Source organism: Impatiens glandulifera, chromosome 3, assembly GCF_907164915.1.
Source record: "Impatiens glandulifera chromosome 3, dImpGla2.1, whole genome shotgun sequence".
NCBI lineage: Eukaryota > Viridiplantae > Streptophyta > Magnoliopsida > Ericales > Balsaminaceae > Impatiens > Impatiens glandulifera.
In genome coordinates this window covers 10,571,120-10,588,781 of record NC_061864.1, presented here as the reverse complement: position 1 = coordinate 10,588,781, position 17,662 = coordinate 10,571,120, and the positions used below count along the sequence as shown (strand labels likewise).

The 17,662-nt window shown below is 30.7% G+C and overlaps 4 protein-coding genes across 5 annotated transcripts; 3 read left to right on the top strand and 1 right to left on the bottom strand.

Annotated features, from left to right (window-relative positions):
* Positions 1–349: 349 nt before the first annotated feature.
* On the top strand, positions 350–1,684 carry LOC124932541 (remorin-like). Its single transcript, XM_047473192.1, has 5 exons — positions 350–650; positions 725–844; positions 931–1,018; positions 1,111–1,192; positions 1,254–1,684. Exons 1-5 carry the CDS (start codon positions 449–451, stop codon positions 1,449–1,451), a joined length of 690 nt encoding a protein of 229 aa, XP_047329148.1. The 5' UTR covers positions 350–448; the 3' UTR covers positions 1,452–1,684.
* A 1,231-nt stretch (positions 1,685–2,915) lies between these two features.
* Positions 2,916–5,356, top strand: LOC124929312. 2 transcript variants are annotated; one of them, XM_047469643.1, is made up of 5 exons: positions 2,916–3,195; positions 3,338–3,387; positions 4,021–4,188; positions 4,824–4,928; positions 5,076–5,356. In XM_047469643.1, exons 1-5 carry the CDS (start codon positions 2,991–2,993, stop codon positions 5,208–5,210), a joined length of 663 nt encoding a protein of 220 aa, XP_047325599.1. In that variant the 5' UTR covers positions 2,916–2,990; the 3' UTR covers positions 5,211–5,356. The 2 variants fall into 2 exon arrangements, with proteins under 2 accessions (XP_047325599.1, XP_047325598.1); XM_047469642.1 differs by having other exon boundaries at positions 3,335–3,387.
* Positions 5,357–5,974: 618 nt separating this feature from the next.
* Positions 5,975–8,667, top strand: LOC124929310 (probable inactive receptor kinase At4g23740). Its single transcript, XM_047469640.1, has 3 exons — positions 5,975–7,410; positions 7,548–8,225; positions 8,309–8,667. The coding sequence occupies exons 1-2, from the start codon at positions 6,201–6,203 to the stop codon at positions 8,180–8,182; spliced, it is 1,845 nt and encodes a 614-aa protein (XP_047325596.1). The 5' UTR covers positions 5,975–6,200; the 3' UTR covers positions 8,183–8,225; positions 8,309–8,667.
* LOC124929311 (myosin IB heavy chain) lies at positions 8,606–10,420 on the bottom strand. The gene is made up of 4 exons (XM_047469641.1): positions 10,018–10,420; positions 9,419–9,737; positions 9,060–9,118; positions 8,606–8,970 (listed from the first exon to the last, which is right to left on the bottom strand). The coding sequence occupies exons 1-4, from the start codon at positions 10,310–10,312 to the stop codon at positions 8,939–8,941; spliced, it is 705 nt and encodes a 234-aa protein (XP_047325597.1). The 5' UTR covers positions 10,313–10,420; the 3' UTR covers positions 8,606–8,938.
* Between the last annotated feature and the right edge of the window lie 7,242 nt (positions 10,421–17,662).

The following is a 17,662-nucleotide window of genomic DNA, read 5'->3' as shown; positions in this document are numbered from 1 at the left end:
GTTAGTTCGATGCTACCTGTTCAAGTAGTGCATTTATTCATTAAGAAAGCGCCACATGTACAAAGAAAAAATTAACAAATGAGGAAGGTGATACTTTACTTTTGTGTGTATATGTGTCACTTCATTAGTGTGATACATCACAGTGTCTATACACGTAACATATCGGATTAGTCATCTCCTCACATGATACGATAACACGTCATTCCTTCTTTGTTCATTCTAAAAAAAATAAAAATAAAGGAAGAATGAACAGTTGAGATTACCGTTGGAAGTGGTTGTCCTGTTCTTTCTCTTCTATATAAGTAGTGTCAACCAACCCACCACAGAACTTCCGTCTCCTCCGCAGCAACAAACAACGATTACCATTCCCAATTCACTTACTCACAAGTCACAACTGAAACACTACTCAGATGAATTAATGAATTAATTAATTAGACTATCGATCGAGATGACGGTATTGGAAACGACGACGACGGTGGAATCGCACTCTGTTCCCTCTCCTTCGCCTTCACCTCCTCCTCCTCCTCTTCACGATAATATTGTCCACTCCGATGAAGCTCCCGTTGAAGAAGAAGAAGAAAAGACCCAGCTTTTAACTCCTATTCCACCTCATGATGATCATCATTCTAAAGCCATAGTTGTTCTTCCAAGTAATTTATAAACTTCATCTCTTTCTCACACACATACACACTGACACACACTCACATCATCGTTCTTGTTGCAGATACTGATCCTCCTTCTCCTTCTCCTGCATCTGTTGTTGCTGTTGTTGATGATGTTGCTGTTGCGGTTGAAGAGAAACAGAAAGAAGAAGAAGAAGAAACCAAGGGTTCAACAGATAGAGGTGGATATCCTCCTGTCTTTTTAAAAATCAAACAAATACAGAGGTGCACATTATGAGGAAGGATGATTGTTAATTAATATTTTCAGATATTGTTCTTGCACGAGTTTCGAAAGAGAAGAAATTGGCCATAGTAAAAGCTTGGGAAGAAAGTGAGAAGGCAAAGGCAGAGAACAAGTAATAATAATAATAATAGTTTCATATAGCTAGGAAGAACAAACAAACAAACAAACAGTCTCTATCTATTATAATATGTTAATTTGAAACAGAGCTCTGAAGAAGAAATCTTCCATTGGAGCATGGGAGGAAACCCAAAAGGCAGAAATAGAAGCTAAGTTGAAAAAGTTAGAGGTAATTAAGGAGAGCTGATCATCATCATTAAATGAAATATATATTAATTAAATTGCAACAGGAAAAACTGGAGAGAAAAAGAGCTGGGTATGGAGAGAAAATGAGAAACAAGATAGCGATTCTCCACAAGAAAGCAGAGGAGAAGAGGGCCAATATTGAAGCAAACCGTGCTGAAGATATTCTCAAGGCTGAGGAACTGGCTGCCAAATATCGTGCAACTGGAACTACTCCAAAGAAAGGATGGTTTTCTGTTACCTGAATCCAAATACCATTCATTTCTCTGCACAAACAAACAACAGCAATAGGATGATGAACAACAAGTGATCTTATTATGTTATATGTTTTTGGGTCAACAATTCATTTTCTGGTTACTTAATTTGCTTCCTTTATCGATCCTTATGTGCATCTGTGCCTACAAAACAAGTGCTTCCTCTAGTAAGAGTAAGATGAGATCCCACTTTTATAAAATTATCTCCTTTGGGTTTGGCTGATCATGATGTATGTAATGAACTATTAATGATATATTGCTTGTTTAGAATGGAAGAATTGTTAATTGATGATCTATCCCAAGATTGTTTGATTTAAACTATCTTTTCAAATAATTTTCATTTGAAGTGAAATGAAATGAAATGAAGGTTCAAACATACATTTCGAAACTTATTTACAAAAAGATGTACGTGGAAAATCATATTACATAACATCTTTGACAGTTGAACACAATTGTGTCTTCACATTTATTGAAATTACTTCCTTCCGAATTGGACCATATCAATTTTCCGTCCATAACAATCAATTTAATCATAGTAAAGTTGAAGAGTTTTATAAAATAAAAAATTATATCAATTTTATTTTGGTTAGATTCACACTAAAAAATATTTGTATAGAGAAAATATTAGACAAGTGAGTTAAACTCTTAGAGATGATAATGGAATAGATCAGAGTGAATAATGGGTGTCTGAAGATTTTCTTACTACAATTTCTGTCTAGTTCTACTTCGGAGTTTTATTTCACTACCATTATCATCCATCCGCTCTACTTTAGAGATTTTTTTTATTATCCCTATTCCGTTCTATTTCGAAAAATGCATGTGGAACAGTTTATACTATATCTTCTACAAAAATATAAAAATATTATATGATAAAATTATATAATTTTTTTTAAAAATATAATATACATTATATTATATTATAAATTTATATTATTATAAAATAATAAAAATAAATCTCTTATAAAATATGAAAAATAAATAAATATAAAGAGCATATGAGATCATTACACAAATAACTCTATCGGTTATATTTTATTTGATTCTTTATTAATCACTATTTATATAGTCTTTGGAGTTTGTTTGATTTTGGAAATTTTATAGGTTTTATGAAGAAAACTTAGTTAAAAAAAATAATTATTTAAAATTTTTAAGATTAAACAATAATTTTTTTAGTAAAGCTAATTTGTTTTTTAGTTAATAAATTAGTGATTTAACTGTTAGAGGATTATAGTTACTTATAAAATAATTTTGTTAACCTAGAAAAGAAAATTTATAAAACTAAAGATTAAACAAGCTCAATAAATATATAATTAGTTTTTTTTTTTGCTAATCTATAATCACAAGGTTATTAAAAGTCATTTATAGGAAAACAAAACAAAGTGAATTCAATGAAAAATACGGTTTGACTTATATACGGTGGGTAATCTCTTTCTTTCTCTCTAGTTATAGAACAATTCAATTCCTGATTACTTGTGCCGTTGATCGTCTTCCTCATTTGCTTTGAAATCAGGAGAATTACAGATTGAAAATATGGAATATGATTTCAGGAACACGGCCACACCGTACGAACCGCAGTCCCTCCGGCCAGCTACGTCGTCGTCGGCCTCTTCCGCTCATCCGATGTACGGACCTTCCACTCACTATCCTAGGATCGGTCAATCCGGTCACTCCCTTCAACAACCTACCAACGCTCGCACATCTTCTGTTCATCACAACTCTTCTTCCCCCGCCTCCGGTGAGCCTTTTGATCTGTGTTTTGGCTGATTCGGAAATTTGTACCTCCTTATTGTTAATTTGACGATTGAATGAAAGTTTTGTCCAAATTAGGCATCATACTTTGATTCTAATCTCAGTTGTCAAATGAATTTCTACAGCAGGTTTAGGGATTAGAGTTGCTTTGAAGCAGGAGTATCGAATTACCCCTCCTGTAAGTCTTCCATCCTTGCTGAATCTATTAGTTTCTGTTCTATGATTGCATATGCTGTGGAATGGAGTTGAATTTTTCGTGTATACACATATATTAGATCTACCTACCTTAGTTATGTTTGACTGATCTGTCTCCTCTACCTTTTGTTCCTTTTGATTTGAACAGGAGTATTGAATTTGGTGATATAGTTGCAGGTGTTCTGATAATGGTGTAATCATTGTAGTTGTAATCAATTTGAGTTGAAGCATTATCTAGTCCTCTTTTTTCCTTTATTATTCCTTTCTATTTCATTTCCTTCTCTGAGTGTCTACCAATTTGATTCCCGAGCATCATTTTTTTTTTCTGGATTCAGCTAGGGTTAGACACTTAATTACGATTATTGGCTAAACATTGAGGAGATCCACCCACCTAATAAAAGCGAAGAAACCAGATTTGTATCTGGTCAATCCTAATAATAATATTTATCAGTAACAGTTACCTCAAAAAAGAATGTCTTTTGAGGTGAAGGGGAGTAAAAATGAGTTCAATAGAACCTTTTTCTCGAAGAAGATGGAACTACATTGTTTTGTGTACTAGATTTGGTTTCTTTGACTAATCCTTGGCTGAGATTCGTTAATTTTTTTACTTCTGCAGCCTCAGTTATTCCCCAAATTTGGAGATATTCCTCGAAGTACATTTCAGTTTGACTTTGATCTTGAGAGGAAGATATTAGCTGAATTAGAGAAGGAAACACAGAACTGGAGCAAGCTTGGCCTGGAAAACATCTCATCTAATAATAATACTGCAGCAACATCATCTATGGTTGGTTTTTGTTTATTTAATATATATCAAATTCAGCACTTGATCGTTGGCATCAGATAGACAAATTGAAATAGAAAGTCTAGACATGTTTAATATATTTGGAACACACAAGAAGATTGATAGATTCATATCTTTTACTTTTCCAACAAACTTAATTATCATTGATATTTGAATCAGAAGAGTCTTCATGGACAGTACAAAGAATATCCCCATTTAACTTTGAGGATTTAGCCAGAGTAACAATAACATGTCATATCTATTCCCTTTGGTAATATGGTTAATCCAATCCCTAGTTTTAAGGAATGGTTTGGGTCAATCCATATTGAAAAGTACGGGTTAATCCACAGAGTTTGAAAAGGTTAGGGTTTAACCCATTATTGATAAAATGCTGTCCGACCTCCAAGGTGTGGCCCGGAAGGGGGCTGAGGCCTTAACGGACCGTAATGATTTAAAAAACTGTTGACCCAAATTTGGCATATGGTTATAGAGGAAAAATGCCAAAATTTAAAGGACATATCATATGTAGCTGGCTGCTTTGTCTATACTTTTTGACCCTATGGGTGGGGGTTAGGTATAATTGTTAGTTTCCTTACAGAAATCTGGCTGGCTGGCTAAATTATGTGAAATGATTTCAGGGTTCTGTTACTGATAATCCTGTTATTAGCAAATACATAGCATCGGGTCTTAGCAGGGAGGCAGTGCCTTTTGCAGTAGCACATTATGGAGACAATCCAACAAAGGTATTATTATTGTTTCCCTTTTTAATAATTTTACCTTTTATATCTTTCCTCTTCCCATGACTAATTAAATATTAAAATGTTCTGTAGTTAGAACTTGTTGAATGAATTATTTCTCTGATATCTGTTTGCACCTTGACAATCTCTAAGGTGAAGGAGTTTGTTAATGGCTACACGCTTCTTAGAGAAATGGGATTCTCGTCAAAGAACGTTTCCGAAGTTCTAATTATGTACGAAAATGATACGGACAAGGCATTAGCACATTTCCTTAATGGGTCGTCCTGAATGGAAGCAATAGGTTGTCTATATGGTGAGATATTAGTTTGAAATTATTTAGTTCTTTGTATTACACTGTCATATTTTGTCATTGCAAGATGGTTCTATGTTTATTATATATTATTTATTTATTTTGAAATGTTAAAAGCTTGTATTAAAAGTGGGATATAATTTGAATAATTGAATTGTATAATGAAAGGAAGAACATATTGGCTGTACCATAAACAAGCACGCCCTGTTAAATTGCAAAGGGGATTGGGGTGGTCCTCCTTACTTACTGTCACAATCATGTCTTCAATATAAAAGGCCAGCCACATAATTAATTACCCACTAGGGTGTGGGTGTCCCAATGAACACGGCCCCTACCGAGGAGACTTAAAAACAATAATGTTTAGAATGTTCAAAACTCGATAATTAATAGTACCACTTTTATAAATTGAATTTGAGTCAAGCCAATCTTTCGTATCAAACATGTTTAACATTATTTTTAGGTTTGTGTCTTGTCATGTTAGGATGTGCTACATCTTTTCTCATCACAAATTATTGAATCAAATTGTTATCTAGTCTTATACTATACTAGTATTCTGGTTAAATGATCAAAATATCATGTCAAATTACTTAATTAATCCAAAAGCCTCTTTTTCTATATATACATGTAGTAGGTATGCCATTTGTAATGGGTCCTACAACATGAGAGACATTTATTTATTAATTAGTTAAATTCAAAATATATGGTATTTGAAATTACAAGTCTTAAAATGTTATGTGAAGCTCAACAACTTTCCCGTTGCTTAGCTTTCTGGAATTAAGCATCGATCGGAACTCCATTCCTGCTCCCGCAAGCAATCATACGTAAACTTCCATGCACCTCTTTTCTTTCTCTTTCGATATAATATATATATAATCCACAACCAGTCTTTGCATGTGTTTTGTCCCCCCCACTCGATTACTATTTACTACTACATATGTTCTTCTTCTGATAATCTCATCAACTGACTGATGGAGAAGGAAATGAGGTCGTCTCTGAAGCTCGTTATCTCGATTTTCTTCTTAATATTATTTGGTACGAGTAAAGCTGAGCCTGTCGAAGACAAGCAAGCTTTACTCGATTTCATCACCAACATTTCCCACACCCGACAAATCAACTGGGGGATGAATTCATCAGTCTGCACCACTTGGACTGGAATCACCTGCAATCACGATTCATCCAGAGTTGTAACTGTTCGATTGCCTGGATTCGGCTTGCTTGGTTCCATACCCGCCAATACATTGACCCGTTTATCTGCTCTTCAGATTTTGAGTCTCAGATCTAACGGAATATCAGGTCCTTTTCCATCTGATTTCTCCACTAAACTACCAAACTTGACTGCTCTTTATATTCAGTTTAACAACTTCTCAGGCCCTTTGCCTGATTTCTCTCTTTGGAAGAACCTATCAATCATCAACTTCTCCCAAAATACTTTCACCGGTAACATCCCGCCCTCGCTTGGGAACTTAACTCAGCTCATAGCGTTAAATCTCAGTAACAATTTTCTTTCCGGAGACATTCCTGATCTCAATTTCCCTACCATGCTTCAAGTCCTAGATCTATCCAATAACAATCTCACCGGTCACGTCCCTAACTCTCTCCAAAGATTTCCCAATTGGGTATTCTCTGGTAACAATCTCACTAGGCCCTCTGCTCCTACTACTCCTATACCTCCAACTGAACAAAAATCACAAAAATCAAGAACAAGACTCACCCAGCCTGCAATAATGGGGATCATAATTTCCAGCACTGTTTTGTTGACTGCCATAGTTGCGGTTTCAATGATCGTTTTCTACTCGAATAGAGCACCTGAGGATGGACACAATATGAAGTTGGCCATGAAGACGGCCGGAGATAACCAAGAAGCGAAACTCGTGTTCTTTGATGGGTTTGGGCTTGCGTTTGATTTGGAAGAATTGCTAAGGGCTTCGGCTGAGGTTCTTGGGAAGGGAACGATTGGGATAACGTATAAGGCAGCTTTAGAGGATGGGACAACGGTGGTGGTGAAAAGATTGAAGGATTTGAGCTTGAGCAGACGAGAGTTTGAACAGCAGATGGAGTTGATAGGAAATATTAGACACGAGAATGTTGCTCCTCTACGTGTCTATTTTTACTCCGAAGACGAAAAGCTTATGGTTTACGACTATTATTTTCTCGGAAGCATTGCTTCGTTTTTACACGGTATGTTGTGGATCATTATGTACAAATATAACACTTTCTGGATCTGTGTCCAAATGATTTGAATCTGAATCCAAATGAAAAATTGAATAAATTTCATTGAAATCATAACTTAGACAGCCACATACTGTTTCTTATAGGAGGAGGAGGACGAGGACAGATGCCAATGGACTGGGAAATGCGGATAAGAATTGCAATTGGCACATCAAGAGGCATCACTCATATCCATTTGCAAGACGGAGGAAAGTTCATCCATGGAAACGTAAAAAGTTCAAACATATTCCTCAAATCTACACAGTCGGTTTGCGTTTCTGATCTTGGTTTGGTTACATTAATGAACCAATCAAGCTCACCGACGACAAAACCTGACGGTTACAAGGCTCCTGAACTAACAGTCGAAAGACCAGCATCCCAAGAGGCCGACGTCTACAGTTTCGGAGTCCTGCTGCTTGAGCTTCTAACAGGAAAATCACCCTTACATGTTCAGTTGGTCTCATTGGTATCTTCTGTTGTTGAGGAGGAGTGGACTGCTGAAGTTTTTGATTCGGAGATTTTGAAGCATCCTCATGTTGAGGAAGAGATGGTAGAGATGCTTCAGATAGGAATGGCATGTGTAGATAAGATGCCAGATCATCGGCCCACAATGTGGGATGTTGTTAAAAGAATTGAGAATCTCAGACCAGCTCGGCCATCATCAGAGTTTATGTCAGGGGATTCAACCCCAGCTTCGGTGCTTCCAGTTGAAAACATTGCTTCTTCTTCTTCTGTTTCATAGAGATTATGTGCATGTTTTGTTGCTCCTGTTTCCTAGCTCATTGGTAAAGATTTTATCAACAGTAGATTGCTAAATAAAGAAAAATCTCTTCCTATTCCTATTGATCCTCTTTTTAACTTTTTTCAGTAAGGGTGTCTATCTCTTCCACTTTTCGAGGCACCTCGACTAATATCTTGAGGAATTGGCATTACTACCCACCCCCACCGTTACATACCACTTTGACATGGTGTTTTCATTGAGAATCAAACATAAGATCTCATGGAAGTAAATTCAATTCCCAAGGAAAGCACCTAAATTAATGTGTGGGGTCACGACGGTTGCATGTTGTGCTAGCCTATTCCAAAATAAATCAGGTCTCAGAAAAATAAAAAACTTAGGGTAGGCAGTAAGCCACTTAGTCCAAATCTCTAGAGACTGAACAAATATTCTCAATGTAATAGTCGTAACTTCATTTACTTATACTGATAATAAATTTGCAAGCAATACAAAATATTTGTACATAATTTACGAAATTCATTTTGATAAACGATACTCTGATAACAACAGAACCTCAAATATGCAACAAGCCAAGAACTAAACACGGATACAGATGTACAATCCTATAGACCAGATCCTGATCAATTGAACTCGTAAAGCCAAGACCTAATCTTAGTTTACCAAATAATGGTGTGAATTGAAGCAATTTTCGTGGACATGAAAGAAGGAGGAAACTAACTTGCTCCATCTTAACATTGAGTCATCAATTGCCAATACATCTCATTTGCGAACCATTCTTGTTCTTACACCACCTGTAATATAGCAACAAGACAAGATGTTTGTGAAAGCATTCCAAACACAAAGTACACTTTGCTAGAATCCAAAAAACTTTTCATTATACCTTCCACTTCTTCGAATATAACTTCCTTCTCAATATTAGCTGCTGCCAGGTACTCAAACCTGAAATTGTACACCAGCCATTTATAAAAAGGCGACATCTAAAATGAAGGGATACAACATTATAACAAAGCCAACAAGGGCCCTTTGTGGGATGTGATATTAGCACACTGATAAAGAGGTCAGATGTTCAAATCTCACTTCCTAGCCTAGAAGTTAGTAAATTTAGATGGTTGTAATATATTTAATCCTAGATGACTAAAATGGAGAAACTATTTCCACATGTCATGAATTATTTTGATAACTGTGTTGCAATAAGGTAAAAATGTCATTATTCAGAATCAAAGAAACTATGGCACTTACTTATTGGCAAAATGCACCTCCAGCTCATAGTTTGATGACTCCTTTATAGCTTCCACCAAAATGGTAACAATTTCAGTCTTTCGGGTACTAGCCATGAGCATATCATACTCAGTTGGTATGCTAATCGCAATGAAATTATCACTTAGCTCGCTTAAGGAAAGCTTTTCAACCGCAGCCAGGGCAATCCTTCTCTTAAGGGCATCTGTGGTAGGGTCAAGCGTGTAAATGGCGTAGTCTGTGATTAAAAGTATCTGTTTCTTCATTTTTCCAGTGCTGGTGAACTTCAAAACTTTATCAGCAAAGAGGACCTTTTTATCACCTGGGTCATGATTAATTCCAGTGTGTTTTAGCAACAATATGTTGATTAACTTTTTAAACACATGTAATGGTTCAATTTGCTCTAAACACAGAATTGTCAATAAGAGAAAGTGTAATCAAATGTGAATGTACCTGGAAGAACTTGTTAACTAGGAAAAAGGAAACCAAACTGAAACTAAACCTAATATTCAGAGCCAAGGCGCTATCATGTCCTAACCGTAAATTTCAAGAAAAAGAGATGCATAAGTCTCCGATCAGATCGGGTAACGTGAATAATATACCTTGTTTCTCGAGGATCTTCATGATATAGGAACGAGAAGGAACATTGATGTAATCGCCCCGATAATCTCTGAGAATAGAAGCTTTGCGGCGAACTTTGACTCCCATGAAGGGTTCCTGATCTTCCGTCAATTTTCCTTCCTGAGCCCTGAGCTTAAAGCTGTTTTCCCTCTCATCTGGAGTTCCGGAAGGGGTTTCACGGGGACGTTCTTCTTCTTCTTCTTCCTCCTCGTCGTCGTAGCGAATGCGCTGAGATTCGCCGATCTGAACTCGCCTGGTCGATTGGGAACGGCTCATCTTAGTTAGTTCTCCTGTCACTCGTAAATCACCGGCGCCGACGACGGAGATTTGGGACGGGAGAGAGTCTTTGTGAAGGTGAAATGAGTCTGGTCCTAACTAACTGGCTTAGCCTTATTTGGTTTAGAGTTTATTTAGATTATATTATAATCCCTAATTTCATTATCCTTCTTCCTTATTTTGTTGAATTAAATAGTAATATATAAGACATGTATTTTATGATTTTGATTAGAACTAGAATTTAAAAAAAAAACAAAAAGAAAATGTATTTTACTTAGAAAGATTTGTTGGTTAAATTATTTTAGCAAGTGAATTATCTTCTCTAATTATTTTAATCGCTTATTTTTAATTCTCAAATTAATTTTTAAAACAAATTGCTACTTTAACTTTTAGATAATTTTTAATAGTTTTTCGTAACATTTTAATTAAACATAACAATTTAAATTTAAAATATTATTTTTATATATTATCTTTTATCATTATTTTTTATATTTATAATTATAATTATTAAATCGTTTATATATATATAAAACAAAGTTTAAAAATAATTTATAATATATATATATATATATATATATAATTTTTATATATATATATATATATATACTATCTTTAATCATTAATTTATATATATATATATACAATATTTATATAATATATATTTTAAAAAATAGTTTGAACATAAGAAATAATTGAGTACTTAAAAGTTCATAATTACTTAACTCTCAAATTATTTTTTAAAATATATATTATATATATAAATTAATGATTAAAGATAATATATATAAAAATTATATATATATATATATTATAAATTATTTTTAAACTTTATTTTTATAGATATAAATAATATATATATTATCTATATATAAAATTAATAATTATATAAATATAAAAATAAATGATAAAGGATATATATATATAAAAATTAATAATTAAGAATAATATATAAAAATTAATATTTTATGTTTAAAGCGTTATTTTTAATTAAAAAGTTAAAGAAAGAACTATTAATACCTATCTAAAATGAATGTTGAACTTTTAATAATTAATTTAAAGGCTAAAAATAAATAATAAAAATAATGAGAAGAGACTGTCCTGATAATTTGTCATTTTATCTACATTCAACTTAGAAACGTCTAATATTTTCTACCTGAGCCCTAGCCAAAGCCCATGACCCGTTAGTCATATATTGAGGCTCAAAAGTCAAAAGTATTCCATCTTATGGCCTAACTAGTTGGCCCATGGGCCCAGTTTATCCTTCCATAATTCATATATTATTAGCCCATAAACAAGCTTACTACTACTGGTGGGCTAATAATTTTGCTTCTTTTCATAAAAAAATTAAAATCCTTCAAACACCCTAGCTAGCTAATCAAAGGGTAGTGAATTTGCTACAATTATATTAGGTCTCGATCCGCTAAAGTTATTTAAATAACGCATTATTTGAAAATTAATAATTTGTGCTGATTTTAAGGAGTTTAAGGAGGTGTTGAATGTTTTTTAATTTTTTTTTTTTTTACAAAAAAAGACTTATAGGATATTAATGTATAATGATAAAATAAAAATTAATAATTTAAAATATAGGTTATTTTAGTATTTTGACGGACAAGAGGGCGGATGAGTGATAATATTTTTAGGATTAGGGCGGATGAGTGATAATATTTTTAGGATTTTGGTTATTTAAATAACCCAAATCGAACCTTAGAGTTATATATATATATTTGGGATGAACGTGTATATACTTTAACTTAAAATGTTTTAAGTGAGAATCAAATTAGTGACTTTTAATATTTTAAGAAATACTCTTTAAGAACTCTTAATATATATATATATATATATATATATATATATATATATATATATATATATATATATATATATTAAGTTTTAATGATGTTACGAGACTCGAGAATTTGGATGTCCATCCCCATGTAAAGATGTGAAATTTTGTTTTTGCTTGCCATAATTTATGTTAAAAAAATTGTTAAACAAACAGTTTTTAGTGAGATTAGAACCTATAATCAAATAAAAACTAAAATATTTCATCATAAACTATTAAGTTACATATTTTTATGTTAATGAAAAAATTTAATAAATTTATCTAAAAATTTAATTATTTTTATTAAATAGGTTGTCCTAACTTGTAAGTTTGTCAACCCTGGTTATTGGTTCTAGTTTGTGAGATAATTAAAACTTACTTTTTATTCAAATTTGGTGAGCTCAACTTGAAGGACATAAAAGACTTACATTAACTTAATTTTATATTTAAATATATATATATATATATATATATATATATATATATATATATATATATATATATATATATATATATATATATATATATATATACTACACTCCTACTAAACATCAAATATCAAAGGCAATTCATTACACAATTCCACAATCGTCTTCAACACATGCATTCATAAATAAACAAACATCACCCTTTCGATATGAAGAAAAGCCTGAAGACTTTCTTAACTATATAATACTAATTAACTAATAATTAAATTTCAATTAATTCAACATACAACTTTAAGAATGAAGTGATTAAAAAAATAGTTATTAACTAAGATGTAGATTTTGGTGGCTCATGAGATATATTGATTAAATGTGATCATGAGTATCATATAATAGTATTAATTAAAGGCAATGGAAGCCGAGAAATCGGAAGAAGATCAAATTTATGGGTAGAGCAACTGGCTTATTAGGACCACAAGGAGGGAGTTCATTTATGAAAGACAAATTATCTTAATTAATAGATGGATGGATCGGTGCATTATAATTCTTTGGAAATCGAGTAGAATCTTAATTAATTCTTAAAATAATAATAATAGGGTTCATCACGTCTTCACCATGAGCTTCCCACTAAATTTAAGTACTTTCCTCTAGAATCTTATCAGTCTGAAGCATTAAATGGCTTTGTACTTGGCTAACTAAACCTCTCAACAGCCACCATTTTCTCTCTCCCTATACTCATCTTACTTCTATGTGGGTCTGAATTTCCCTAATGTAGATTTATGTGATTAATAAAATGGTTTCAAATATCAGATTTAAATACCCATATCAGAAAACTAATCAATGTGAATAATATATATTATATGCAAGTTCCAATTCTGGAATGTTAACCCATGTGAATTACTTTGACTGTCTTACATTCATAATGGCTCTTTGATTGTCTAGCTTAATTATTTTATTTTATGTGTTTTTTTATTAACTAATTGATCTTCATGGGGAAAGTTTTGTAATATGAAGTACGCTATTAAATGTTTGTCAATCTTAAAAATGAAGAATGTCAATTATTAGATTAAACTACTATAGTATTTGCACATTATTCATGTCATGTACTGTGAACATGATTTTTTAAATTATAATTTATAAAAATAAATAAAATTTATAACAAATTAAAAATATAGATAATTTGAGTTTTTTATTAATTTAAAATTCAATATAATAAAATATCATTAATTTCATTAATTCTTTCATCATTCATTAACAAAAATATTAAACCTTCTATTTCATTTTTAAAAAATAATTTTTATTGTATATTAATACTTTTAAGTATTTTTATTACAAAATCCAATTTCTCAAAATTAATAACATTCAATATTTTTATAAATTATCATACTAAACAAAACCCAAGTATGTTGTTAACTTTCAAACATTATTTCACATCAATTTATAGTTTGTTAATTTTATAAGAAAATAAATTATAAACTAAGCCTATTTAAAAAATTATATTATATAAATATAATATATATATATATATATATATCATTTATGAAATAAATATAATTTTAACTAAAGATGGTCAAAATTAAAATTAAGTTTGTAGTGTAATTATTATTATTCTCAGAGTTAAATAAACTAATACAATATTTTACTTATCGAACCTAGAAACATAATCTAATTCTTATTGTCGTTAGACTAAAAAAATGTGATATTCTCTCATGTACAAACTCTACCATTTAAGTTCGGTCATTATTTCATACTAAAGAAGAAAAAAAATTATTTGGTATAAATAGAGACGAATCTAGGTAAGGGTTATTACCTTGCTTAAATTTATTTTAAACAATTATGTGTTAAAACACTTAATTACATTGTATTTTAGGAAATAGACATTTTACTCCGTGTTTAAAATATATATAAAAAAAATAACTTAGTCAAATTTTTGATGACCAGCCTACTAATTTCCGGTGACCAGCTTAATATATATAATTTCTAGATGATATATATTTATATATATATATATATATATATATATATATATATATATATTATACATACAATGAAAGAAAAATTGGAATCTAGAGGATTATTACCATCCTTAAGTTATTAGTGAAATGTAACAAAAACTTATGGGAAATGTCTCCGACTATAATTTTAAAAAAATTAATAAAGTTCTTGGGGCTAGGGTTTAAAGACTCAGATGAATCATTATTGACTTAAAGGTGTAACACATATTGTCAGGTCATTACCGAATGTAAACACATATATTTTTTTTAATATTTTTTCAACACATGTTAAAATATTTACTTTTTCAAACATAGGATAATCAAATATCTTTATCCCCACATTATTACCTTACACCTTAATAGATATTTTTTATAACATATAATAGATTAACGGTAGAGTAGTTTTTAAGATAAATAGGGTATATTATGCCTTTAATTTAATTTTTCATATTAATTTATTTTGTTGAATTTTTTTTATATATTAAATTCAAGATCCTGTAATTTTCTTTTTTACTTTATTTGATTCTGTTCTATGTAGAGATGATAATAGGGCGGACCGGGACATGTAAATGTTTACCATTTCTGCTTCATTCTACTTCGGGAATTAATTTTTACTACATTCTCGTCCTATTCAGTTTCGGAGAATCTCCGCAGGACACCGTCATATCATATTTTAAAATAAAAAAAAAATTATTTAACAAAATTATATAAACAAATTTTTAATATTATATATTGTAATATATTAAATATTTATATTATTTTGAAGAATTAAACTAATTAAAACTCTTATAAAATATGAAGAATAAATAAATATATTGATAATGTTATATATTTAATTGTGTTTTTAACTGGTTTACGGGGTGAAATTAAAGCAAAGTCGGAATGGGGACACAAATATCATCCACCCCATTCCTGGTGAACTACCGATTAAACCGAGGATTAACTGCTCACAACAGGACAACTTAGGTCAAAATCACAAAACAATTTATAATTGTCATCCTTAGTCCGAATAGAAACTCGTATCAAATTTTACTATAACATTATTTTTTTTTCAAATGTTAACTCATATTCGAATTTTTAAATAATATTATTTGTGGATAATTAAGTTATAATTGAAAAAAAAGTAAGAAAATAATAGAGAAAAAAAAAAAGCATGTTACATGCATTTCAGATTAGTCAAATGTTTTAAAAAGATTTTCCCAAGAAAATGTTTTAAAAAGACTAATTTAGAATTAATAAATAAATTCAAACATTAAGCGGAATAAAAGTTTCTCATAAGCTATGTGACCTATGTCCACGATAAAGTAATAACCGATCTCACACTAAGGTACTAAGATCAACATTCATTATAGTTGATACTTCTTTTTTTATTCATTTTATTTTATGCTCTTTGAGATTATGTTTTTTGTACTCCATTTTTTGTTTGTTTTATTTTACTCTCATTTTTTTTATAAACTTATAATAAGTTATATTATAAGTTAGTTTCTAAATGTTGATTAGGTTGGTGCACGGTATATATGACTTTTCCATTATCCGAATTTAACTGAAGCGTTTGAATTTTTTTTTAAATCATACAACAATAAAAATATAATAAAATTAAAGAAATACATGTTATCTGAATTCGAGATTTAATGAATTTTTAAAAATATGTTTTAATTTTCATTAAAATGAAATTGGCTTATAAAAACCCTTACATATATTACATGTTATATATAATAAATATTTCCAATGAAGCCATCTAGCTCAAATATTTAAATTTCTTAAGTGGATCGATCGCTCATTAAATTTATATTTAATTTTAGTTTTGAAATGGCTTCATATATAATGCAAATTATTTTAATCAAGGTATATTTTAGTGACTATAGAAAATAAATAAAATAAAGGCAGTTGAATAAAAGTTTAATTTAAAGTCGACGTACGTACTATCAATGAAATAAAGATTACAGTTGAAATCAAATCCTCCAGAATGAATTCTTAATTAGTATAAGTTGCATTTTTCCATAATTTTGACCATACCGAGATCTCAATGCAAAACTTCAAAATTGTAGTTGAAAACGTTTTTTATATTAGTTTGGGATAAGAATTAATGATGGACTGATGATTGAAATCGTGTGTCTAGGTTAAGATCCTAATTTTTTGTGTGACATAGATTTTTGTTTGATTAAGAAATCTTAGATTTGGATTTTAAGATGCATGAATCACAAAGTAGATAATATAGTTTAATATGGATTACAATTGAGATAAATAAATCCTTATAACTAAATAGACGTATGTTAATTATAAGATGATTCCAATTAGAGTAGAGTGAATCTTAATCCATAATTTTTAATTTTATTTTCTAAAAGGTTACAATGATTTGAACACATATATAACATTACTTGATAGTTGATATAAAGATTTCCGCTTGCCATCGAAATTTATGGATTAAATCAAATATGTATCCCAGTTGAGAAATAAAATATATATAAAAATGATCTTATTCCCTATGCTCTAGACGGCTGAAAAAGATTTAATTGGATATTATTGAGAGTCAAAATGGGGGAAATACATTTTTGTGACTTACCAATAATTCATGTCTAATTAGTCATTTTCATAGTTTTAGAACAACGTCATGAAAAATCATGATACCTCCTTTTTGTTTGAAATAACTTTTGTAAACATTTGTTTCCATATTTTTCGTTTTATCTTCTGGGTTCCAGCTTTTATAAAATGCTTTTTTTAATAATTAAATTCAATTATACAGAGACTTGTTTTTAGTAAAGTTGTGTTTTGAGTTCTTAAATTTTCCATTTATAACCATCTAACTAGTCAAGCGTTGGCTGGTTCGACTATCGATAATCCGAAAACAAACTTGAGTTAATTATTGATTACTCAAACAGAACTTTTGTTGATTTCAGCCAAAATGAAAGACCTTATCTTCTTATAATTATCAGAGGGAAATTATTGTGTCCATTAATTTGTGGGTGTATTTTCATTAGACAATTAATATATAGCTACGTAATACATAAGAAAAGTTCATGAAAGTCCGCCAAGTTTTTTGTTATCCCTAGCTAGCTATATTTCTTTTAATGTTTAATTTACATGGGTCGGTCGGTATTTATTTGAATTA